This window comes from Pleurodeles waltl, chromosome 10, assembly GCF_031143425.1.
Source record: "Pleurodeles waltl isolate 20211129_DDA chromosome 10, aPleWal1.hap1.20221129, whole genome shotgun sequence".
NCBI lineage: Eukaryota > Metazoa > Chordata > Amphibia > Caudata > Salamandridae > Pleurodeles > Pleurodeles waltl.
In genome coordinates this window covers 959,887,017-959,912,683 of record NC_090449.1, presented here as the reverse complement: position 1 = coordinate 959,912,683, position 25,667 = coordinate 959,887,017, and the positions used below count along the sequence as shown (strand labels likewise).

Sequence of the window (25,667 nt, the reverse complement as noted above, 5' to 3'; positions counted from 1 at the left end):
TCAAACTATGGGATTTAGCACTGCTCCGTGCGATAGACACTGATATGTCTATAGAACAATGGGGAGTGGGGGATGCACTGTGGCAGGCTACTTATATTCGGGAGATGTTTTTCCACCTTTCAGGAAGCACAGGAAACTTTTGGGGTGGGACAGGGACACTTCCTTCATTATGCCAAACTAGAGAATAATGCCAAGGAGATCTGGGCTGGATTCCCAGAGACCCCACAGCCTTCAGAAGTACAAGGTAGGTTGATCCAATGAGGGGAAGGATGGCACCTGATCACACTGTTTTGTAGTGCAATCTGAGGAGATGCAGAGGGTCACCCATATGCAGCCCATAAAGCCTGGGCTTGAGAATTGGGGGAACCTATAGCAGATGTAGACTGGGGCTGTGCCCTTGGGTTGGTGAGGCGTGTGCCTTGTAAATACAGATTGAAATTGCTACACTTTAATTTCTTGCATCGCATGTATGTAACCACAAGGCAACTGATTAGGATGGATTCCACAAGGGACGTTGTCAGCACGTGATGTGGGGAACGTGGGGCTTTCTTTCTTCAAATGGCATGGGCATATGCAGGCATTCAGAGATTTTGGAGGGAGGTGGTGCCTATCATAGAAAAGACAGCAAAGGTGGAGGTTCCACATACTAATTCAAAGACTCCACAAAGCCGGCATACAAGGGACTGCTCTCGACTGGATTACTTCCTATCTTCAAAAAAGATCTAATATCATCTACTCGCCCCCCTTCTCGTCCAAGCCCTACCTCACAAAAGCAGGAGTTCCCCAAAGATCTATCATCTCACCTTTGCTTTTCAACATCTACATGATATCATTACCAGAACTGATCAATGATTTCCATCTCACATGCTACAACTATGCAGATGACACACAAATACTACTTAAATTAGAATGCCCCAAAAACATTGAAAACTCAGAAAGCTGCCTCAGAGCCGTTGATCAGTGGATGACCTGGAGCCATCTCAAACTAAATACCTCCAAAACAGAAATACTCATTTGTGTTGACTGGAAAAGTTATGACCCTCTGTGTGTCTGGCCTGACGATCTCAGACTACCTCCTCAATTATCCAAGGAAGTTAAAAACCTTGGAATCACCATGGATTCCAAGTTAATTATGAATGCCCAAGTGGACAAATTAGCACGAACAAGCTTCATCACCCTGAAGACTCTATGACGCATCTTCCCCCACCTCGGATTTACACACAAGGTGCAAGCTACTATCTCGCTTGTACTATCCAAACTGGATTATACCAATGGCCTCTACCATGGATCATCACTATCTATTATGAAAAAAGTACAACGTATTCAGAACTCCACAGCCAGGCTACTATTACATGTAAAGCCGCAAGCCCACATCTCCCCTGCCTTAAGAGCACTACACTGGTTACCCATTGCCAGAAGATGCACTTTCAAGCTGCTTTGTATCACCCACAAAGCTATACATGGAACAGGACCGCTTTTTATCAGAAACAAAATAACCAAATACATCCAACAAAGAAACCTCCGCTCAAGATTGGCACCCCGCCTTAGAACACCACCATATAAGAAAAAGACTATAGGTGGTACATCCTTCTACGTTCAAGCAGCCAAACTATGGAATTTGTTACCCCCAACTATAAGAGCCACAGATAACTTTCTTGTCTTCAGAAAACTACTCAAAAGTTGTCTCTTTCCTTCATAACCACCATATTCAAACAACTATGGACTGCATATCCCTATGTTGATAAATATTTTTTCTGATTATGTGTCTATTTCTAGTTATGTATAGTTCTTTAGAAAATATGTATTGCTACTATGTTATAACAATAAAATACACACACACTCTTTAAACCTGTTTGACTAAGTATATTTAGTCATGTTCTAATTATGTATTGCATGTACATATATGTGTGCATATGTGTGTGTATTCATGTGTGTATGTATGTGTGTGTGTATGTGTGTATGTGTGTATGTGTATATATATATATATATATGTATATATATATATATATATATATATATATGTATGTGTGTATGATGTTCTGTGCTTGGCACGTTCGTGGGTCATTGCATGGCACCTGGGTGGGTTGTTATACTAGGTCTCTATGAATCCCTGCTCTCATCTTATCACACTTATCTACCCATCATCATATGTCATGTCTCTATCAATCTATCCTCCATTCCCACTCTGACTCATCCCAAATCCATTCTACTACTTGCATCTCTTAAATTACTCTGCCTAAGCTCTTCCCTCTGCTTCCAAATCTAACTCACCAAACCTCACTCTACTACCATGAGCTCCCAAACAACCCTACTAAATTCTCCCTCATTTATCTCACCCTGCTACTATGATCTCCCTAACCCTTCCACAGACTCTTCCCTCCTCCATTTCCTTTTACTCATCCCAAGCCTTTGGGATGAGTAAATGAGGGATGCACTCCCAATTAACACTTCTGGATTTCTTTCCTCCTCCACCCCTCCATTACTCCAGTCAATCTAACTAACAAACTCTCACATCCGCGGCTCAAATTAACTCATAATAATACTAAACCTATACTCATATTTCCCGATACTAATCCATCACTAATTCTTGTTGGGTTCCGGAGTAGCGTGCTACTCGCCGAAAAGCGCTTCGACACCTCGTCTGGGGTAGTAAGCACTATATAAATACTATTACAATACAATACTATTACAATACATACACCATTGGTCTGCCTTCTGAAAGCAATTAAGAAATCTCAGGGGCATAAGATTCCCCTTAAGATTGCCCAACTTGCCCTTTTACTGGCAAAGCAAAGAGTGGTGATTGGGTGGATGAGTGAGAGGATACCGCAGTTGAGCTCATATTTACAGGATGTCAGTGAATGGGGATCGGCAAAGGAGGCCCACATGCACCCCACTCTCACTGATGAAAAAGCTGGGGCAGAAATCATGACAAGGAGCCTGGTCCTTAATACCTTTGCTACTGATGGTGATAATGGCTCTTCTGAAGGGTCAGACTCCAATTAGTAGAAGTCTTCTGTGGCCTCCACCAGTTTCCACCATGCATGAAGACTCAGTGCGTGCAGTGGATGTGGTTTTTGGATGTCCGTGTGCTGGGGAGTTGTCTTGGATAAATCATTATGACAGATTGTGAAAATTCTCTTTCTTATGCCTCTTAAGACTCACAACCCACTGTACCTACTTATTAGGAGTGATGGAAACCAGTAATCAGGACGGTATACCTTTTTTTAAATTTAATTTGTAGCTCTGGATTGCACTGCTGTTTTATTTGATTCATTGTTTCAAACAAAATGCAATAAAACAACGTTTAAAAAAAAAAAGAAACTATGTATTTTTTCTTCCTTGGAACTTAGTAACTATTTTGGTAGGTTGCTACAGTGCCAAACATTGTGTTGCTATTAGGTAATGTGTGGGAAATAAGCAAATAAATTACTTTTGGAAATTAGTTCAAATGAAAGGTTTTAGAAGTCTTTTAATTCCCAAGTGTACTTCTATTAGTTTAGTATGCATTTTAAGGTCTTTTTGTTTGTTTTTGTAAAAGTAATAACATAATGACGTACATTTGTTTTCTTAAAACCTGTACCTACTGATTTTAGTTATGGTAAAGGTGCAAATTTGTTTAAACTCCAAATTTAAAGGGACCCCATTAGAAAGTTACAAAGAATGGAGTGGCATCCTTGAAAAAAAAATAATAGGACCTACTGAGCTGAACAACATTTGACACTATAGATTACCAAGTTACCTCTCTTCATTTGGAATTTGCCTATTTGTTGAACTGTGTTAGTATGTTCTTGGTTGAATTCGAATTCCACATAAATATTTTAAAACAATTTCCTAATTTTTCCTTTTGCTGAAAGACCTTAAAGTGTGGCGCACTGATCCTGGCTCCATATTTGACATTGACCCTCTGGAAGACAATATTCAATCTAGAAGTCTACGTTCAATTACGGGTATTCCTGCAAGCTACGTGTGTAAATAATCACACCCTGCATGCACATATTAACAAGTGGCACCAAACGTGTTTCGAAAATGAATAACAGGCAACTTTACTGTAAGTGTGCTACTATAAGTGCATTTCATACACAGTAGAAAAAACATCTCCTGTGATCTTGAAATTCATGTCATAAATATAATTGAATTTCCAAAACATTTACAAACACAGTAGAAGTAACATCTCCCACCATTTTTAAATTCATATAACAAATGTGATTGTATTTCCAAAACATTTACAGCACCATATTTAACTTTTGTGATGGAACATAGTTTTTTTCATAAATGTGCAGACATGTAAATCATAGTCAGCGTTCACATTGTTTCTATAAAAGTTAAGTTGTTATGGCATGCTTTTGAAAACATTCACACCTCACACCTCAGGTTTATTATGATTGTCTTCCCCCTATGAGACTGTTATTAAAAGAGTTTAATATCCACGTAAGTCAATTGCTTGAATCAACAAGTGTGCTAAATTATTGTTATCTGTTAGACAGAGCACCTAACAATGGTTCAATTTCACATCACACTTGAATGTAACTATTTGTAATGGTATTGCAAATAGAAAACTTAATACAACTTTTTTCGATAAACTAATGAAGTAGAAATATCACTGCACCTGATTACCTAGACTAGTTTCAACACAAAGCAATCTTCCCAGAAAACTTCTAGTTTGAAAAACATATTTTAAAAACACATATACAAAGTATTTTGATATCACAATGTTCTAACTTGCTAAGCCTACAATTCAGGGAATTTTTTATTTTGAGCCCACGTTTCCATATGGCAGTTCGTTTAACTTTTTTTACTATTTTAGAGAAAGCAAATCGGTTTAACAAACAGCAGCAGAACTCATCCAGTGTAGCTGAATTAAGCATGGGGGATGACACGTCAGAGTTTTCGGAGATGATCCCAAGCTGTTCCTACTACAGTGAGGGAACAAAGCCATCTTTTGAAGGAGGTATCAATGATTGTTTTCTACTAATTTAGTGTGATACCACTGAAAGTATAAGGAGAGCACTGCTACCTTCATTTATACTAACTGCACGGTACCTTGAGTCAGTCTGAGATTTAGAGCTACATTACTGTGAGATTGTGCAGCAAACATGCTTCATCTTGTCTCATGTATTGTACTGATGCAATGCCAATTGTAGACTTGTACATTTATATGAATTTGTTACAAGATATAACAAGAAATTGTACCTCTGCTAAAATGCAATTTTAGAAATTTGTAGATGTTGCATTACTCATAATTCACAAAATTTACCAAATGTCTTTGTTCTGTAATTTTATGCAGTTTTCAGCAGGAGAATTGTCCTTGCATGACATGTTGCATCCAAAAGGTAGATATAAGCTTGAGCCACTGTCCTGTCTGAATCTTGGATTACCTTTCTTTCATTCAAAGAAGGTTCCTAGTTCATAGGCAGAGATAACACTATTAAACTTTAATATGTTATCCCAGTGCTTTCTAGTGGAACACTTAACCTTGTTACAATGAAACTAGCTTTTAGGACCTTGTCACTTTAAGGACATAATTAACATTAAACGTTTACATGTCCAGCTTTTATATACAATGCTCTTTGCCTTATGGGCATTTAGGCCAACTTAAGGCTGGACATCAACATTTAAAACAGAGTTTAGGCATGTCAATAAGGTTAGTAAATTTACAGTTTTAAAACTGCATAGAGAGGCTAAATTGGTAGGCCTGGAGTCATGGCTTCACTCTCACTGTAGTAGGTGGTACAATGAGTGTTGCAGTCCATGGCTACCATTTGACTTACATACCCTGGGTACACTTTGTACCAAGTAAAATGGATTTGGTAACTATGCCAATTAGGACTGTATCCAGTCTCAACATAATTTGTTGCCTGGTTAGCAGAGTCCCTGTGCACAGAGCCAAACAAATCAGTTCAAATAAAATGAAAGTGGTCATGCAAAAAGAGTTGTTTTCTAACAAGGCCCTCAACAACATGTCTTGTTGCATTTTGTTTTTGGTATTTGTATGCAGAGGCAACTGTTTCCGTTCAGAGGGCCTTCTATATTCTTTATACACACAGAGGAACCTGTATGTTAAGTTTTAACTTGGAAGACCTCTCAAAGATGGACAACTTACTCCCACAAAGGGTCAAAAACTGTGTTCATCTTGAGGCCTTCATCTGTGCAGATCCACACGTTATTTCTTAAAGTGATATGAATGCCACACAGTTTACTATGAATAGATCAAACTTCATTAACAAATTCAGTCTGTTGTGATGGCCTAAATAAAGGTGCCAAAGGCGATCAAAGTGAAACACTGACTGTTTCTTTTGCATTGAAAGTGAAACAAAGGAAGTCTATGAAGGGTAGTGTTAAATATTCCATGGCTGGTAAAGATGGAGATTATACAGCATTTGAAGGTAGAACTTCATGTAGCTGGGTATGTAACCTTCACTCCTCAGTTTTTATTATGCCTAATCTTTGCTCCTAAGCTTTTACTCCACATGTGCATGGTTTTTCTCTGCAGATTTTGCTCCATCTGTCAGGTTTTTTTTTAGGTTTTAGTGAAAAGTAGCAGTAAAGGAGAGTAAACAAAAAATAGTAGGTTTTTTGGGTTTGATAGAGATAGAGCGGGTAAGGGTAATTTTATGGACAAGGGTTGGGTAGAGGTAAAGGGGTAAGTGTTCTTCTAGGGTAATGGGGTGGGTATGGGTAAAGAGAGCAAGGGATATTTTATGGTTCGGGGGTAGGTAGAATTAAAGGGTATAACAGTGATTTTACGATTAAGAGGTGAGTGGAGGCAATGGGGGAAGTATGTTTTAAGGTTCTGGGATGGGTAGTCTTGACAGGACATAAGGGTTTTTCCTGATATTCTGCATCTGCCTATATACTGCAGTGACTACAACTGAGATTTTCATGCAAATCATCGTCAATGGAGATAACTTAAGAGAAGAATGATATTGACAAGGAAAATTATGATAAGGGTGAATAGACAATAATGGCACCACACATTTGTGCAGCGCTTAGTTGCAAGGTGTTATGTAATGAACTCAAACCCTGCCACAGTGATCTGAGGCGAGTGAAAAATCATGGTGATGTGGAACATGTAGTGACATTAAGTATTGACAATAAAAAGATATAATTTCAGAGTCATTGAAAGACTGAGCACAATTTCTGATTTTAGATTAACAGATTATTATGCTTAGTGAAATCATGTTGACAGTGAATGATAATAGTGTTGTGCATTAGCATGTGACCCATAGAATGTGTGCAACAAGCTACACTAATGAATACAGGTGTATTTTGGTATAAGCAATGGTAAATATAAGGCACCGTCCAATAATGATGTGAAGAAGTTCAAACCACCCAATCAGTCAACTCAAAAAAGTATGTCTTGACATGCAAACAAATTGGAAGACATATTGCCTTGAAGCAAACAGATCCTAATGTAGCAGTATCCAAATTCAGTTTGCTCTACTGACAGCAGTTAATAATATTCATCAGGATGGTCGAGTGGCATTTGCTCTGAGGAAATCTGTGAGCAATACCATAGGTATCAGTTAGAAAGAAATACATGTGAATTGTGTCTAGTGGTGAAAATATCAACAGATATGCTTCTTGTTAGCTATTTTGCATAGCTGGAGCTGCCCATCATACAGAGAGGTCCATATTCTTAATTAGGTTGTTTTCTTGTGCAGTAGTCTGAAAATATACAAAGTTTCTAGTGCATGTGTTTCAACCCCTTCGCTGCCAGGCCTTTTCCACCGCAGGTGCCAGGCCTGTTTTGGGTAATTTGGGGCAGTTTGCGCTTAGACCCTCATAACCTTTGTCCACATAAGCTACCCATGCCAAATGTGTGTCCTTTTTTTCAACATACTAGGGATTCTAGAGGTACCCAGAGTTTTTGGGTTCCACTGAAGGAGACCAAGAAATTAGCCAAAATACAGCAAACATTTCATTTTTTTTCTAAAAAAAATGGGGAAAAAGGGCTACAGAAGAAGGCTTGTGTTTTTTTCCTCTGAAAATGGCATCAACAAAGGGTTTGTGGTGCTAAAATCATCATCTTCCCAGATTTCCGGGACTTAAATCAGAAAACCACATTTTTCAACAAAATGTTGGCATTTTATTGGGACATACCCCATGTTTACTATGTTTTGTGCTTTCCGCCTCCTTCCAGTTAGTGACAGAAATGGGTGTGAAACCAATGCTGGATCCTGGAAAGCTAAACGTTTCAGAAAGATAGACAAAATTCTGAATTCAGCAAGGGGTCATTTGTATAGACACTTCAAGGTTTTCCTACAGAAAATACCAGCTGAAATAAACAAATATTGAAATTGAGGTGAAAAAAAACAGCAATTTTTCTCCACTTTTTACTCTTTAACTTTTTCCTGCGATGTTAGTTTTTTTAAACAATAGACCGTTACGTCTGCTTGACTCTTCTGGTTGTGGGGATATATAGCGCTTGTAGGTTCATCAAGAACCCTAGATACCCAGAGCCAATAAAGGAGATGAACCTTGCAATGGGTTTTCATTCTGTACCGGATATACAGCAATTAATTTGCTGAAACATAGAGTCAAAAATATGTATCAAGAAAACCTTTGTATTTCCAAAATGGGCACAAGATAAGGTGTTGAGAAGCAGTGTTTATTTGCACATCTCTGAATTCTGGGGTGCCCATACTAGCATGTGAATTACAGGGCATTTCTCAAATAGTCGTCTTTTTTACACACTGTTTGACATTCGGAAGGAAATAAAATATAGAGAAAGACAAGGGGCAATAACACTTTGACTCTCTGCTCTGCTATTCTGTGGTCCCTCAAGTCTCCCGATAAAAATGGTACATCACTTGCGTGGGTAAGCTTAATGCCTGCGACAGGAAAACGCAACATGGACACATCACATTTTAACATTGAAAACTGATGTTTTTTGGAGAGTGCCTAGCTGTAGATTTTGATCTCTAGCTCAGCCGGCACCTAGGAAAACCTACGAAACCTCTGCATTTTTGAAAACTAGGCACCTATGGGAATCCAGGTTGGGGTGACTTGTGGTGCTCTCATCAGGTTCTGTTACCCAGGATCAATTGCAAACCTCAAACTTTGACCCAAAAAACACTTTTTCCTCACATTTCGGTGACAGAAAGTTCTGGAATCTGAGAGGAGCCACAAATTTCCTTCCAACCAGCGTTCCCTCAAGTCCCTGATAAAAATGGTATCTCACTTATGTGGGTAGACCTAGTGCCCGCAACAAGAAATGCCCCAAAACACAATGTGGGCACATCACATTTACCCACAGAAAACAGAGCTATTTTTTCCAAAGTGCCTAGCTGTGGAGTTTGGCCCCTGTCTCAGTCAGCACCTAGGGAAACCTACCAAACCTGTGCATTTTTGAAAAGTGGACGCCTAGGGAAATCCATGATGGGGTGACTTGTGAGGTTCACAACAGGTTCTGTTATCCAGAATCCTTTGCGAACCTCAGAATTTGGCCCAAAAAAACACTTTTTCCTCACATTTCAGTGACAGAAAGTTCTGGAATCTGAGAGGAGCCACACATTTCCTTCCACCGAGCGTTCCTCCAAGTCTCCCGATAAAAATGGTACCTCACTTATGTGGTTAGATCTAGTGCCAGCAAAAGGAAATGCCCCAAAACACTATGGCGGTCATTCTGACCGCGGCGGGCGGCAGTCGCCGCCCGCCATGCGGTTACCGCCGACTGACCGCACCGCGGTCAAAAGACCACAGCGGTCATTCCAACTTTCCCGCTGGGCCGGCGGGCGACTGCCAAAAGGCCGTCCGCCGGCCCAGCTGGAAAGCCCCTGCAACGAGGAAGCCGGCTCCGAATGGAGCCGGCGGAGTTGCAGGGGTGCGACGGGTGCAGTCTGCAAAGCAGACAGTGAAAATCTTTGTGGGGCCCTGTTAGGGGGCCCCTGCACTGCCCATGCCAGTGGCATGGGCAGTGCAGGGGCCCCCAGGGGCCCCACGGCACCCGTTCCCGCCATCCTGGTTCTGGCGGTGGACACCGCCAGAAACAGGCTGGCGGGAAGGGGGTCGGAATCCCCATGGCGGTGCTGCAAGCAGCGCCGCCATGGCGGATTCCCTGGGCCAGGGGAAAACCGGCGGGAAACCGCTGGTTCCCCTTTTCTGACCGCGGCTTTACCGCCGCGGTCAGAATAGCCCAGGAAGCACCGCCAGCCTGTTGGCGGTGCTTCCGCCGCCCTCCGCCATGGAGGTCATGGACCACCAGGGTCGGAATGACACCCTATGTGTACACAGCAAAATTATCAAATACAAAACTACCTGTTTTTGCGAGGGGGGAGGCACCAGCGTTTATGGTCCTGGGCTCAGCAGCCATATAGGAAACCTACCAAACCCAAACATTTCTGAAAATTATACAACTGAGGGAATCCAGTGAGGGGTGACTTACATGGATCCCCCAGTGTTTTCTTACCCAGAATCCTCGGCAATCTTCAAATTTATCTAAAAAATCAAGTTTCCCACATTTCTGTGTGGGATCACTGCACCGGGACAAATGTCCTACCACCCAACGTTCCCCTCAGTCTCCGGGTAAAAATGATACCTCACTTGTGTAGGTGGACCCAAGTGCCTGTGATAGGGAAGAGCCAAAAACATGTCGAAATTGAGGGGGAACCAAAGCAGATCCTAAAGGGCAGATTGGAAAAAAACGTTTTTAGGCTGACAAGTGGGGCCGAATTTTTATTGGTATAGATGAGACAATGATGGGTGGTAGGAATTTTGTGGATTTCTGCAGATCCCAGAAGGTTCCATCACAAAAATGTGGGAACAATATGTGATTTCCAGCAAATTTGGAGGTGTGCAGGCATTGTGGGTTAGAAAATGGTAAGGGGTGCAGGTGAAGCACACCACCCTGGACTCACCCAGATGTTTAGTTTTCAGATGTGTCTAGGTCTTGTGGATTTTTCTACATCGCAGCGTCCCAAAGTCCAAAAAGTGCAGCCCTCAAAATTCCAAGTGGGACAATTTTGTGAGTTAGACAAGCTCTCATGGCCCAAATGTAAAACCAAAATCCAAAAGAAAGACTGTCACCCCCTTCAGTTGGAGTGAGGGCATAACCATGGTAGCCACTACCCCACTATTTTTTTTTTAATTCCCTGGCATCTATCATGATTTCTGCCCGCCCTCTCCCCCCCGGGAGTGGATCGGGGGTAATTGCCTGATCTACCCACCGGTGGGCAGAACAACTTTGGCCCCATTTATTTTGGGGTGAGGGTATGGCCATACCCCAACCTCTTTTTTTTAAAACAAAATCTTCCCTGGTCTCTGGTGGGCTATCTGCCCCCCTGGGGGACAGATAGGCCTTCCAAAAATAGGCTGATCTACCCCCAATGTGCCCCCATTGGGAGAGACCCTTGCCCAAGGGGCAGCCCCCCAAACAAAACACACACACCAATCCCTGGTGCATAAGTAGTTTCTGCGCCCCTCCGGGGGCAGATGGGGCTAGTAGAAATAGGCCGATCTGCCCCCAAGGGGAGCAGAAATGGCCTAAATAAATTTACCCCCAAGGGGAATGACCCTTGCCCAAGGAGTCACTCCCCTTGCATGAAATTAGTGCAAACAAAAATCCCTGGTGCTTAGTGGTTTCTGCCGCCAGGGGGGCAGATCGGCCTAATAAAAATAGCCCAAGCTGCCCCCGAGGGGGGCAGAAATGGCCTAAAGTATATTTGCTTCCCAGAGGAATGAACCTGGCCTAAGCGGCCGCTCCCCTTGCATTAAAATTGATGCAAAAAAATAAAAATCCCTGGTGTCTAGTGGTTTCTGCTCCCCCTGGGGGCTGTCAGCCTAATTACAATAGGCTGACAGCCCTAAGGCGGGCAGAAATGGCCTAAAACACAAAAAAGGCGTACAAATATTTTGCCCCCCTGGGGCAACTGCTGCTCCCCTTATGTATAAATATATTTTTTTTAAAATCCTGGTGTCTAGTGGCATATCTGCTGCCCGATTGCATCACGATCGGGCAGCAGAAATGCTGAGAGAGACATGAAAGGAGAGGAAACGCCTTTCCTCTCCTTTCATGCCTCTCTCGCCCCCTCCAAATGATCAGAGGAGAAATGCTTTTGCATTTTTCCTCTGATCTGCGCTGAAAGCTGAGCTTCCAGCGTGGAGGGGTAGGCCTCTGCTGAGGTCAGCGCACTGACATCTTCAGACGTCACTGGGGTCGGGGGTCAGGGTGGAAGGGGAATCGATTCCCCTTCAATCCCTGCCCAGGGGAGGGGTGGTGCTTGGCACTTGGTGGAAGCTCTAGTGCTCCCCCCGAGGGCCCATAGCAGGACTAGCTGGTCTCGTCCTCGGCACCGGGCAACCATTGCCGATGGTGAGACCAGCTCGTCCTGGGCATCCAAGGGGTTAAGGAGAACTCAGAAGATTAACACTGAACAATTGGTGGAGAAATTGCCAAGTATGCATATTTGGTAAGTATATTTACAAATTCACCTGAGCCTCATTCTAATGACATTTGTTCTGCTTGTGATCTCCCCTGTAACCAACTCCTCCTCCCCACCCTATCTAAAAGAGAGGTATGCCCCTGTCCTCCCTGTCAGCCCAAACTGATTCCTGGAGTGCGCTGACATTGCACTAACTCACGCTTTGGTGACCCACACCCCAGCTAAGGAATGGCAGGATGCCTTAGTTGCACTAGGAGAGCACTAACCAGGGGAGAGATGGAAGGCGATTCCTTGCTTAGGCCCTCTAACTGGAAAGCATTCCACACTTTTGAATGAATCAACACATCAAGGCACATTCAGGTACCTCCAGGGGGTGCGGAGTATGTCCTCTGCTTGTCCTCAGCAAACAAGTTAGGCCAGAGACCAAGTGCCCCCAAAGCATTTATATTTGGGAAGAGGAAAGTGTCTTAGTGCCTAAGTGCAAAAAGTTTTTTACAGCAAATTGTTTTTACAGCAGCACCAGAGATCAACAGTGCTCAGTGCAAAATATATGAGCCAAGTATCTGTGTGGACGGAGACTACATTTCTAAGAATAAGTACATACATATCTTAGCAGCATAGTATGATAACGCATGTCCATTTGCAGCATGATACAGCAGTATGACAGTGAATGTAAAGTGCAAAGTACACACGCTAAGTGCTAGGTGCCAGGTGCTGAAAAGCATCATGTTGAGGTAAAAATGCTGATATAAGATACAAAACAGATGCAAATCTAAAAGTGCAGAGTGCAATGTGCTGCGTGCTGGATGAAAAGAATAGTTTCATATGAATATGAAAGTACAAAAGTATATGAAAAAATACATATTGCTTAACTGATTAGCAAGAGAAAGCAACCTACTAATTCAGCCCGTCTGGTGCTTTAACTTAGGACTTTCTGGAGAGCATATTTTACCTCTTTGAGGGTAACATATAAGTAAAATTGACCTTTAAAGAAGATTTTCAGTTAAGTTTGCTGGACTGTTGAAGCCTGTGCTCCAGCTGATTTGACTTGACCAGTCAACCCTAAGAAGTCTCTCCGGTGGCGAGCTGACGCATCAAACATGTCTGAATCAACCTGGGTCTGTGTTTTATCAGGCAGCAGGAAGAACATCTTTGAATTACTTTAGTTAGGATATCCTTCTTGATGCGATAATTTGTAAAATTGACAATCATCGTTTGGGGATATTTTGCATTTGATAAGCATTGAATGGGGACCCAGTGGGTTTACATGAGAATAAGATCCAATGGGTCATCCTCTGGAATATGGGTTTTAATCAAAGTTTCTATGAACTGGAGTGGGCTCTCCCTGCCCCACCACCCCACATTTTCTTCCCCCCTCTCCTATCCACACAAAACACAGATTTGATCTTCTTCTGTAATTTTCCATTTCATCTATTTGGTTTTGTTGTCCCTGTAACTTCTATATAATCCTGTCATTGTCCCAGGCAAGAGAACTATCCTTAAAATCAGATACCCTCTGCTTGACTTCTCTTATTTGCACCGGTATGTGTTGCATTATCTCATCTATTGTTTCTAATTTCTGGTGCAGTGCTACAATTTCTTAAGCCTGCAATGACTTAAAGGCTCTGATTTCGGACAGGATGGTTTCTAAATTCTGGAATTAGTGTGCTGTCGGGTGGCTTGCATTAGTTGAAAGGGGGGAGGTTCATGGTTAGCACAAGTATAACAATGCCTATGTAACTTTCTTTTCCAGTCTGAGGTGGTGAGTGCACCCTTATTGTTTCCTGCCTTTGCTTCTCATGGGCTAATTGTGACTGTGATGAATGCCTGGGCGGAGGCGAACCTGGGACTAGTGCTAAGTGGATTGAGGGCCAGGACGAGAGCTGAGTGAGGTTTTGCTTTTCCATTCCTTTGCCTGAAGGTGCTAATAAGGGTACCATTGTGTGTGTTAGAGGTAATTGATCTGGCTCATACCTCACTGCAACCTCTGGAGCCGTTACAAATTCTACAGTTGCAGTTTCTGGACAAGCCTTGTGGACTTTGGTGAATAACTGATAATCTTTGCACCCCTTTTCTGTGCCTTTCCAACTCTCTGCTGGCCCCTGGTTGTCTCTCGGGTGGCCTCCCACTGTTGCATCTCAGCCATGGTGACTGCTTGCCTCTATGTCACCAGAATTGAAGCTTAAACTGGGAACAACTGAACCGGGTGGTATCCCCTCCCCCAGGCCTGAACCAGAAACAGAGACAGCATTTAGGGGCTTTTCTGCATTGTGACTCAACATATTTAGGAAAGACAAGGTGTCGCCTAGGTCCAAGTCTGAGGCAGACGGAATCACTCGGGTTGTCATCTCCATGATGTGGCTCTGCAAATTGCTTCTATGTGATGAAGCCTTTTTTCTGTGGGCTGAAATGAGGTGTGTCAGTACCGCAAGTTATTTGGCTTTTTGGACAAGAGGCATTGCACCTATGGCCTGCTCCTCTTGAGTGTAGTTGACACATAATAACCTTTTCTAGCAGTACACAGTCGTAGTAAGTCAAGCACCTCCAGCACTGTTGCAGTTATATCATTGTTGCCTTAATCATCTTATACAGGTGCATGCTCCTCTAGAGTGTAATCGCCGCATCATGACCCTTGCAGGCAGGACACTATCCCAGAAAGTCATCTCTCCCCAGCTCTGTTGCAGTTGTATCGCAGTCACCTTAAACAATACATTCAGGTACATGCCCTGCCTTGTTCTGCCTTGTGTAACCTTGGGGTATAGGAAAGCGAGGGGTAGGCCTGACCCAGGGACCCTCAGCTGCCAGTAAACAGGCATTCTGCACCGAATTTTACAGGCTGAATTCCTCAATTACCTTAGCGAGGCATCTGGTGACTCTCCGCTAAGTGTCCTTGGTGTGGCATGGATGCTGCCATTGAGACTTGTCTTTGGCCATCCCACAGCAGGGAAGAATACTCTTGTTCTCATGCCAATACAATGAGCCGTGACTGCAATGGCCTCTGGAGGCCTACGCCAAGTGAAGCTTGAGCCTGCCATTCAGAATCTACAGCAGGACATTGGAGAGCTGGAATTCACCATATGTGCTAAGTCTTTAAGTACAACGGCTGCTATGAAAAACTGGGCAGGTCGCTGTTGTGGAGGCGATGGTTTAGTGAAGACTTTATCTGCAGTATAGGAGCATGCGCTTCTTCACGAAGTACAGGGGCACAAGCATGATGTAACAAAAGAATAGCAATGGCATTATAGTCTCCAGCATGAAGTGCCAATGCCACTGCACAGTGATGGGATGAAGGCGCCCGGAGCACCAATTTATGGGCGTTCTGCTGGGAGGTAGGCTACTTCGCGCTTTGTCTGCACAGCTGCAGAAACGTCAACAACGCTTCCCTGAAAGCAGAACCTACTGAGCCATCCCACGTCATCCTGCGAGGGGGGAATTCAGGAGCGCGTTTCATTTTGGAAGTTCAACCAAGCTATATCCATTATTCAGGTGGCAACAATAGGTGGGATACAAAAGGTGGGCAACAAAAGGGTAGCAGCTATTTAGTAAAAACTTCGGACGGGGTATTGGGGCATCCAATGGCATAACAAGTTAAGACTATTTCATGCAACGCTAATGGGATAATAAATAAGCATAAAAAATGCCCCATGATGAGTTGGTTGTCAACCTTTGAGCCAAAAGTGACTTTTCTCCAAGTAATTCATCTTAAAGGAAATTGTTCTCGGCCCTTCATTCCGAAGAGATACTCCAGCTCTTTCTATGCTTTGGCACACGGACTGCCGTAAGGGAGTAGCAATTTTCTTGGCAATTACAATAGTTTAGCAAATACACAATGTTAGCAGGGATGATAAATGTCAATGGCGGTGGATCAAGGCAGCTGTTAAGGACAATCTGCTAAATTTGATCAATTATTACGTCCCTATCAGTGATGACATAGAGCCATTAGTACAATTACATAATTAAGTAATGGCCGCCGAAGTCCTAATGATTTGGGGTAGGGGTTATTTTACCTTCATTCAAGATAATTTCAATATCGTGTGTTTAAAGTCCTTACTGCGTTAAAGTATGATTTTTCGCTGATTGACCGTTGGTGTGTTGAGCATCCAAAGCTCGAGCATTATACTTGGTATTCATGACTATTATGCTCGGCCTCTCTAAAACATTTTTTTCTCATCACTAGGTCAATTCAGTGCCGTGAAACTAGCATATGGGTTAATGCATTTTCTAATCACTCTATAAATTCGATCCAAGTTCAGCTAGGCCCACAGCCAAAAGACTGACACAGATGGCAATTCAGTCTTGCTTTGTTTTCGGATTCCATCTGGCTAGAAAATAATAGATCTTCTGTCAATTAGTATTTTATAAACAATTGGAGCACCGCCAATGATGTAATGGTATGGGAGGCCTTCAAGGCTGTCTTTTGCGGCCATGTTGTAGCCTATCATGCCCATAAAAACGAAGAGTGTAATGCTTTAGTTTGCTCACTGCAAGTTGCATTGGATTGCACTGCTAATATAAATATGCCCATAGATAACATACACAGGAGAAAAGAGGAACTCGCCACAGTTAAACAGGAGATGCGTGATTTCATCCTAATTGAAGAGATTAATAGGCATTAGGCTTTCTAACAAAAAATGTATGTGAAAGGTCAGCATATTGGCAAGTTTCTTGCTTGGTCCACTAGACTGAGAAATAATTAACAGCTATTAGAAAGCATCAAAAACCCAGACATCAATCTTTTAGTGGACGAAAACAGTGAGATTGCCAAGGTCTTTGTCGCACTTCGCCAAGGCAACGTGTGCTCTTAAAAGCATGCCAATGGTGAAGTCTGTGGCAGCGATGGTATCCCTGTGCTAGAGATTTGTGCCAAGGAGTTGCTACCTTTTCTAGTCAGTCTATTTAATCAGTTTAGGACTGGGAAAGCTATCATCCCCTATTCCTTTAAAGAACAAGTTATTGTTAGCTTCGTCAAAAAAAGATAAGCAACACCACCAATGTTAATTCCTACAGACCATCCAGTCTCTTGAATTCTGATTCTAAACTGTTTACAAAAATGTAGACCTTATGTGTTATTCCACTTGCTAATAGTCTAGTATACAGGGAACACTGCATTTTTTTTTACCAAGTAGACAATTATCTGCAAATACTAGTTTTTTAATCTAAGCAATTGATTATTTCTCTTGCAACAAGGACACAGCCGTCATCAAGCATTTGATCTGGTAAGCTGGGGTGCATTGTTTTTTATCCTTAGGACATTTGGCTCTCACTAACAATTTTTAATAATGCTATGGAAAATCTTTATCAAGGGGCAGTGCCTAGGGTGATCGGCCCTGGTGGTAAACACCAGGGCTGCCCAGTGTCCCCAGTATTGTTCACTATCTTTATAGAACCATTAGTAATTAGAATTCGCAACAATGCAACAATAATCTCACCTTTGATCAAGGTGTCCAAAATTGTTCTCAAATTGCTTGGCTTTTACATTGCTAGAGGACTGCTAATTTTTAGGCTTAGCCATTCCTAATCCAATTCTGAAAGGGTGGAAGGATAAATGATTAGAAGGGTAGGCAGTTTCTATGCTGGCAAAAGGTGCTTAACTTGGGACAAAATAACTCTGCATCTGGGGGATGAAACCAAAGGATTAATGGGGCAGCTTATTCCACTATGAGCACAGAGACACATCTGGTGATGCATCTTTTATATAAAAGTAAATTTGCGGGTGTGGGGAATTGGTATCGGGCTCTGCACAAGAATGTCAAGTCTCTCTTGATAGATGAAATTCGCCATACTATTGGTAGTACAAACACCAAGGGCAAGTAGACCTATATCACAGAACTGGGTTATAAATCTTTGCGAGCAGCACATTTTGAAAGAATGGCCTTTATGTTGAGGTGGCTGGCATGTTACACCCCTCACAGACTACATAAGATGGTCAGTGCAGTCCCCAATCAATGCCTGCGCTGTCAGAAGGAGCAGGAAACTGATCCATTTTTTTTTACATGTCCAGCTCCGCATGATATTTGGCTCCTCTCACTCCGTGCAGAAAGACACTAAAAACTGTCAGTGCCTGGTGATTATTGGCATTGATGTAGTCCGTAGCCTAATACTACGAAAATAAATAATGGCAGAGATTCCCTCCCTGGACTACTGGCTAGCTAAAATGCATAGAACTAAAGTATTCCAGGGAGCATCAGCCATTGGGCTGCAGTGCTTCCCAAGGTTCTCCACAATTTGAGCAAATGTTGGGGTGAATAATCTACAGTCCTGGCAAGCTAGACACCGTGTATAGGTGGGAAGTGGCAGAACATCTGTATCACCAGTGGAGCATTCAGTGATTAAGCTGTGCCTTTTTCTTCAGTGTCGGACTGGACCGCCACCCTGGGTGTTCCGCATCACAGAGGCTTATCTCTTGTACACTCCGTACTTTGCCAATCGAGTTTACTACTTGCACTAGACACTTTTATGCCAGTCTTGCATGTGAAAATGATCATTTTCCATCCTGTACAACATGAATTGATTGTAGTGTTTATAGTTGACACTTTTCCTCTTTTTTGACCTGCACTTTATATTGTATTCATGATTTATCACATGGTTTGAAGTGTATTTTGACCATCCTGTATGTAAACGAGAGAGCCTCTTCTTTTATCATGCACTGGTTATGAACTGTGGACTGCTCAATAGAAAATAAAACAAATACATTTGTTGCATGCCCAATTCACTCCTCAATCAATGAATATAGTGGTTATGTAAGTGGAACTTCCAGTTACTCATAAATGGCATACCGCAGGGCAGATGAGTTAGAAAAGCTCTAAGAAACTGCCCTCCATTGCCCTTGAGTGGTGCCTATGCTAGCCACAAATAAAACGTCTGTGTATTAAAAGTGTGTGGGCTCTCCCAATGAATGTGATGTAGTGATGAGACAGATTAAGCACAGATGTGTATGTAGTCCCTCCAGCAGATTATGGAAAGTAAGTAATGAAAAAAGTAATGAAAAAGTAATTCCTTACATACAATGGATAATTTGTAAAGGAAACAAAAATAGGTGCCAGGACCCTGAGCAAGAAGACAAAGCAACTTGCACCACCTATTGCCCCCTTCCAGTGCTGCCATTGACACTACCAACACAACTACTGGTCATCACACTCCTACATGTGTGACATTTCAGACTAATCCAGGCCCCCAATGCTATAACAGTAGCTATGGCAGCAGGTATTAGTAATGGTTCATATATGTTGAATTAACAAACAACTGTTATTGTGCTAGTCTCCATATTAGACAAACATCACCACCATGTGGCAAACTGTGGTGAGTGCCAGTGCTGACAAGTAAGTACCAAGCACTGGAAACCACAGGTTCAAATTACACACTGCTTACATGTGTTTACTGTTCATCATATTAGTATAAATGGATATCATATGTAAAGATACTTAATAGATGGTAGACAGCATCCCCAAGCAAAAGGAAACCTAAATGAAAAGTGTCTGCACAACACTGTGGAATATTGGTCTCACTAAACCATACTGAGCTATTTAACAAAAGACCGCAAATATAAACGTTGCATGTGCTACAGGTTTGCTACAAAAGGTAGTATAGTAGTGTGATACAAACTGATCTCTAAGCAGTGCCCACAGTTATCAGAGCAGTCAGGGTCCAAAGAATGTAGTTAACATTACTAAATAATAATTACTAAAATGCGCTCAATGCCTAGGCAAATGAAACACAGGTACTCATTGTAAACAGACAAAATGCACACAGAGCAGTAAAATTTGTTTTATAAGGGACCACACTCAGGCCCTCATTATGAGTCTGGTGGGCCCAGGACCACCAGACTTGCGGTGGCAGTTGGACCATTGCCAATGCATCGGTCCAGTCTCCACTTTATGACTGTGGCAAAAGCACCACGGTCGGACCGCCGGCACCACCACATTTGCACCGTACGACAGCCTGGCGGTGCCGGTAGTCTGAATCTGCCAGGGCAGCACTGCTAGCAGCGGTGCCCTGAGGATTACGAACCCCGTGTCCACCAGATTTTGCATAGCGGTTCCACCACCATGCAAAGGCTGGTGGAGACAGGGTGCCGGGGCCCATGTGTGCCCCTGCACTGCCCATGCACTTGATATGGGCAGTGCAGGGGCCCCCAGGGGAAGCAAGCGCGTGATGTCCCGATTGCCTAAAGTGTGCTTATCTTTCCCAGCATTCAAACCTCAAACAATGCTAAACAGAAAGTGGTACTAACATGCCACATACTATCTCAAGCTACTTTTATCTTCTTAGAAGCACAAGTTCAAAATGACAGGTCACTCTTGGAGTAGTGACAATTTTGAGGCAAAATTGGCAGTCATCTGATAACAGATAGCCGCCCTGGGCCCTGTCTATCTTCCATTGTCTCTAAATGTGTCAGCTAATAGCAAATATATAGCATTGGTTTACCCTATTTAATGTTTTTAATGTTAACAATTTAACCTAGTAAAGAAGTTAAATAGTTTTTTGCTTTTTCTCTGGCTTTAAAATGTGCAATGAGTCATAAAGCTATTGTTTCATGAATATCAATTATACAATTGCAGGTAAACATAAAGCATATTTATCAAAGTTTTGCATCACCCTGCACAATGCAAGGCAATGCAAGGGTCATGCAAAACCCAGATGAGATTTACCAAGCAATGGAAACGCTACCTTGTATGGCTCTGTTGCTTTCCAAATTGCAACGCAAGGCAGCACAAGTCCCTACCTTGCGTAACTCTCATAGGGAGGAATTCCATGTGTGGAGTGTGTGTGTTCCCACGCATCCACCCAGGGATTTTGTCACATTCCCAGATTTACCATGAGTGGTAGACCTGGAAGTGCATCAAAACACTATGCCTTCTCAGGGGAGGCATAACGAGGAGAAATATATTTTTTCTCCTAGTTTTCTCCTTTTTGTGTGTGTGCTTCATTCTGCATTAAGATTCATAGGAATGATTTTGCCCCTTCCTGCAAAAAACCAATCCTGCCTGCATTGGTGGTAGGCAGCCAAAAGTGCACCAGTGAAAGAAGAGTGGGTGACATCCTAGCTACCCCCACATCTGGTTCTAGAAAGTTCTTCCATTCTCATATTTAGGCTCTAAGTACTCCTGGATGACGCAAGACTGGTGTCAGGTTCCTTTGTATGTGTGCTGGATGCAGCCCTTTAAAATGTAAGTAGGGCTAGGAACAGCCCTGTCCCAACCATCCTTCCATGATGGCCCATCCTGCCAATGCCTAGCCCCCCCTTTCTCACTGTCTGGGAGGAACACAAAAAGGCCAACTGTTAAGCGTTTAAAAGTCATGTACCCCAGGACACAGGCATCAGATGTCCAGTGATTAGGAAAACAAAATGGCAATTTTCTAAAAGTGGAATTTTCAGAATTGTGGCTTACAATCCAACTCAGAAATTAATTTGAGTCCTAACTTGACATCCCCATCTGTTCCCATTCAAATGTTACCATAAGGTAACCCAATGTCAGCCAATGGGAAATGTAAGCCTTACAGTAGTAAAAACACATGTCCTATATTTTAAAAGCAATACATAGTGACCTCTGGGCTGTTTAGGACCCACCTTAGGGGTGGCATATATTTAAAAAAAGAAAGGTTAGGCCTGGCAAAAGGTTTATTTTGCCTGGTCTAATTGGCGGTTTTAAAACTGCACAACAGGCTCTGACATGTTTTAAAGTGCTACTTAAGTAGGTAATGCAATGAATGTTGAAGGCCAACTAGAAGCTTTAATGTTCAGGCCCGGCTTACAGGTATTACCATGTACTCAGGACTTATAGGTGGATTAAAGTTACCATTTAAGTGTAATGCAATTGTATCATGTCTTAGGGAGAGAGCACAAGTAGGAAATAGTAAAGTAAAGATAGTCCTAATGCCAACAGAACAGAAGGGGTGAAGGATAAATGTCTGGGAGCCACACCAAAGATGGCATGTTTAACATGTTTCATCTCAGAAGTTCTCCATACTTGGAACTGGTTGATGCATCATTCCCTACACCTTCCCACAAGGACAGTAATCAATCAATCAGGAATTTGTAAAGCACATTACTCACCCATGAGGGTCTCAAGGCACTGATTAGGGGAGGGGGTAAAGATGGGAAAGGTGATGCTACTGCTCGAACAGCCAGGTCTTGAGAAGTTTCCTGAAGGTAAGGAGGTCTTTGGTCTGGCGCAGGTGGGTGGGAAGAGTGTTCCATGTTTTGGCGGCGAGAATGATCTACCGCCTGTTGTAGTTCTGCGGATGCATGGGACGGTTTAGAGGGCAAGGTCGGCTGAGCAGAGATGCCAGGTCAGGGTGTAGAAGGAGAGTCAGCTGTTCCAGTGTTGTGCAGTGCTTTGTGAACATGGGTGAGGAGTTTGAAGGTGATTCTCTTGTTGACTGGGAGCCAGATCAGGTTTTTCAGGTGGTCTATGATGTGGCAGTGGCGGGGGATGTCCAGGATGAGGCGTGGGGATGTGTTCTGAATGCGTTGCACCTTCTTCTGGAGTTTGCCCATAGTTCCTGCGTAGAGGGCATTGCCGTAGTCCAGCTTGCTGCTTACGAGGGCTTGGATGACTGTTCTTCTGGTTTCGGTGGGTATCTATTTGTGAATCTTTCGGAGCATGCAGAGGGTGTTGAAGCAGGAGATGGCGTTGACTTGCTGGGTCATGGCTAGTGAGGGACTCAAGATGAATCCTAGGTTGCGTGCATGGGCGTTGGGAGTCGGAGTGTTTTTGAGAGTGGCAGGCCACCAGGAGTCATCCCATGCAGAGGTTGTGGTGCCAAAGATGAGGACTTCCGTCTTGTCGAAATTGAGTTCAATGCTCTTCATCCATTCAGCGATGGCCTTCATTCCTTCGTGCAGGTAGGTCTTGGTGGAGTCCTTGGTGAGGGAGAAGATCAGCTGGGTGTTGTCGGCGTATGAGATGTTGTTGAGGTTGTGGGATCGGGCGATGTTAGTGAGCGGGGCCATGTAGACGGTGAAGTTGGTCGAGCTGAGGGACGAACCCTGGGGTACGCGCAGATGATTTTAGTGGCCTCCAAGCGGAATGGGGGAAGGTGGACTCTTTGGGTTCGGCCAGAGAGAAAGGAGGAGACCCAGTACAAGGCTCTGTCATGGATTCCAGCATTGCTGAGGAATGAGCGTAGGGTGTGGTGGCAGACGGTGTTGAACGTGGCCAAGAGGTCCAGGAGGATGAGGGCTGCGGTTTTGCCGCTGTCCAGTATGATTCTGATGTCATCGGTGGCGGCGATGAGGGTGGTTTCGGTGCTGTGGTTGCTGCAGAATCCAGATTGGGAAGGATCCAGGTTGCAGTTCTCCTCGAGGAAGTGTGTAAGTTGTCTGTTGACAGCCTTCTCAATAACTTTTGCCGGGAAGGGGAGCAGGGAGATAGGCCGGAAGTTCTTTAGGTCCTTTTAGTCCACCTTGGGTTTTTTGAGGAGGGCGTTGATCTCAGCATTTTCCCAGCTCTCCAGGAAGGTGGCGGACTCAAAGGAGTTGTTGATGATCTTCCGTAGTTGGGGGTGCGATGACTGAGCTTGCTTTGTTGAGGATGTGGTGAGGGCAGTGGTCAGATGGAGAGCCAGAGTGGACGGTGTTCTGATTTCGATGTTGTTGTTGACGGGGGTCCAGGAGAGCAGGAGGTTGGTGGTTGACGGGGGGACTGGGTGCTGAAGCTGTCATGGATGTCTGCAATCTTGCAGTGGAAGTAGGAGGCTAGGGAGTCCCAGAGGTCTTGGGATGGCGGGATGTCGTTGGAGCTTGGGTTGGAGAGTTCCTTCACAACATTGAAGAGCTTGTGGCTGTGTGCGTTGTTGTTGATTCGGTCTTTGAAAGCGGTTCTTTTGGCAGCTCAGATGAGTTGGTGGTGTCTGCGGATGGCATTTTTGAAGGCTGTGAGGTTGTCCAGAGTCTGATCTTGGCGCCACTTTTCTTCAAGTCTTCAGCAGCTTTGCTTAGATTCGTGGACGTCGGCGGTAAACTAGAAGGCCTTTCTGTCGGTGCATCTGTTGGAGGGATTCTTGATTGGGGTGAGAGTAGAGAGTAGAACATGATGTGATGACATCCACCAAAACACCCTTTGTTACCAACTGAATGTTGTGTGTTTATGCACCATGCAGTGCAGGAATGTTGGTGATTTTGTGAGGCAGGGCTAGCCATTCACTCATGTCATAACTCTGGCCTCTCTAACATCTGTAGGCTCTAGCGTTTATGGGAGGAGCAATTAACCTGCATAACATGTGGCTGTTTTGGTACTACCATTAGCACTTCAGAACATCAGTGAGCTTTGGACAAGTTCAGATACATCTATGATTATTTTAGACCCTTTCTTTAGCTTACATTCACTTTCGAAGTGATATTGATTTTAGGTTTTACATTATGGTTTTAATCATACATATGTTCTTCCATCTGTGTTCAACAAATATCATTATGATGAGGTGTTAACTCCTTGATGGAAGAAGAGTATAGTGCTCAGATTAGAACAACAAACCGTTATTAGATGTCTGACAGAAAGGATATAGCATCCCATTTGACATGGATATTGGAGCTAGAGATGATTATACAAAGCCAAGATAAAACGTTTAGTTTTTAAATATTGTCTTAGTTTTAGATTAGCACTTCCAGTTTTAGAGGAAGGGGCAGTGATTTCAACAGAGGAGACCACTGGGTATAGAAAAAAACCCACCAAACCTACTATATCTGAATAGTTAGATTGAAAGTAAAGCTTATTAGCAGACCTGAAGCATATGGTTGTTAGTATGGAAGGGCAGTGTTGCAAGGTAATTTGTTGTGGAGTCATGTAATGCCTTATGATCTAAGCAAAGAGAGGCAGTGGACATGTGATACTGCTATTTCAACCCGAAAACTCTGTGAATTAGATAATTTTGACACTCGGGTTTTCCATGCGAGAAATGAAAGGTAGGCCCAAATAGAGGTTAATGCCAAAGTCATAGGCAGACATCCTCACTGTTAGTAATGGGGTCTTTGGTTAGCAGTCAGGCTATCCCCTGTCCAAGCAAGGACCCTCACTCTAGTCAGGGTAAGTCACACACTATCCAAACTATCCTGTGCCTACCCTCTGGGAGCTTGGCACTGAGCAGTCAGGCTTAACTTAGAAGGCAATGTGTAAAGTATTTGTGCAATAAATCATGCAATAACACAGTGCAAACACCACAAAAATACACCACACAGGTTTAGAAAAATATAGAATATGTATCTGAGTAGATTAAGGTAAAAAATATCAAGATTTGATAAATACAAGTTGAAATATCACTTTTGTAATGATAAACGGAGTCTTATAG

At 43.2% G+C, this 25,667-nt stretch overlaps 1 protein-coding gene across 8 annotated transcripts in view; it reads left to right on the top strand.

The window, feature by feature from the left end:
• The window catches only part of NEBL (nebulette), a 743,048-nt gene that overhangs the window by 655,962 nt on the left and 61,419 nt on the right, over window positions 1-25,667 (top strand). For 5 of the 8 annotated variants that reach the window (XM_069211786.1, XM_069211783.1, XM_069211782.1 and 2 more), the window contains 2 exons: window positions 3,858-3,950; window positions 4,808-4,951. The exons of the other annotated variants lie outside the window; for them this stretch is intronic. In XM_069211786.1, coding sequence (XP_069067887.1) covers window positions 3,858-3,950; window positions 4,808-4,951 — 237 coding nt within the window. The remainder of the gene's footprint in view (window positions 1-3,857; window positions 3,951-4,807; window positions 4,952-25,667) is intronic. 8 annotated transcript variants of the gene reach the window in all.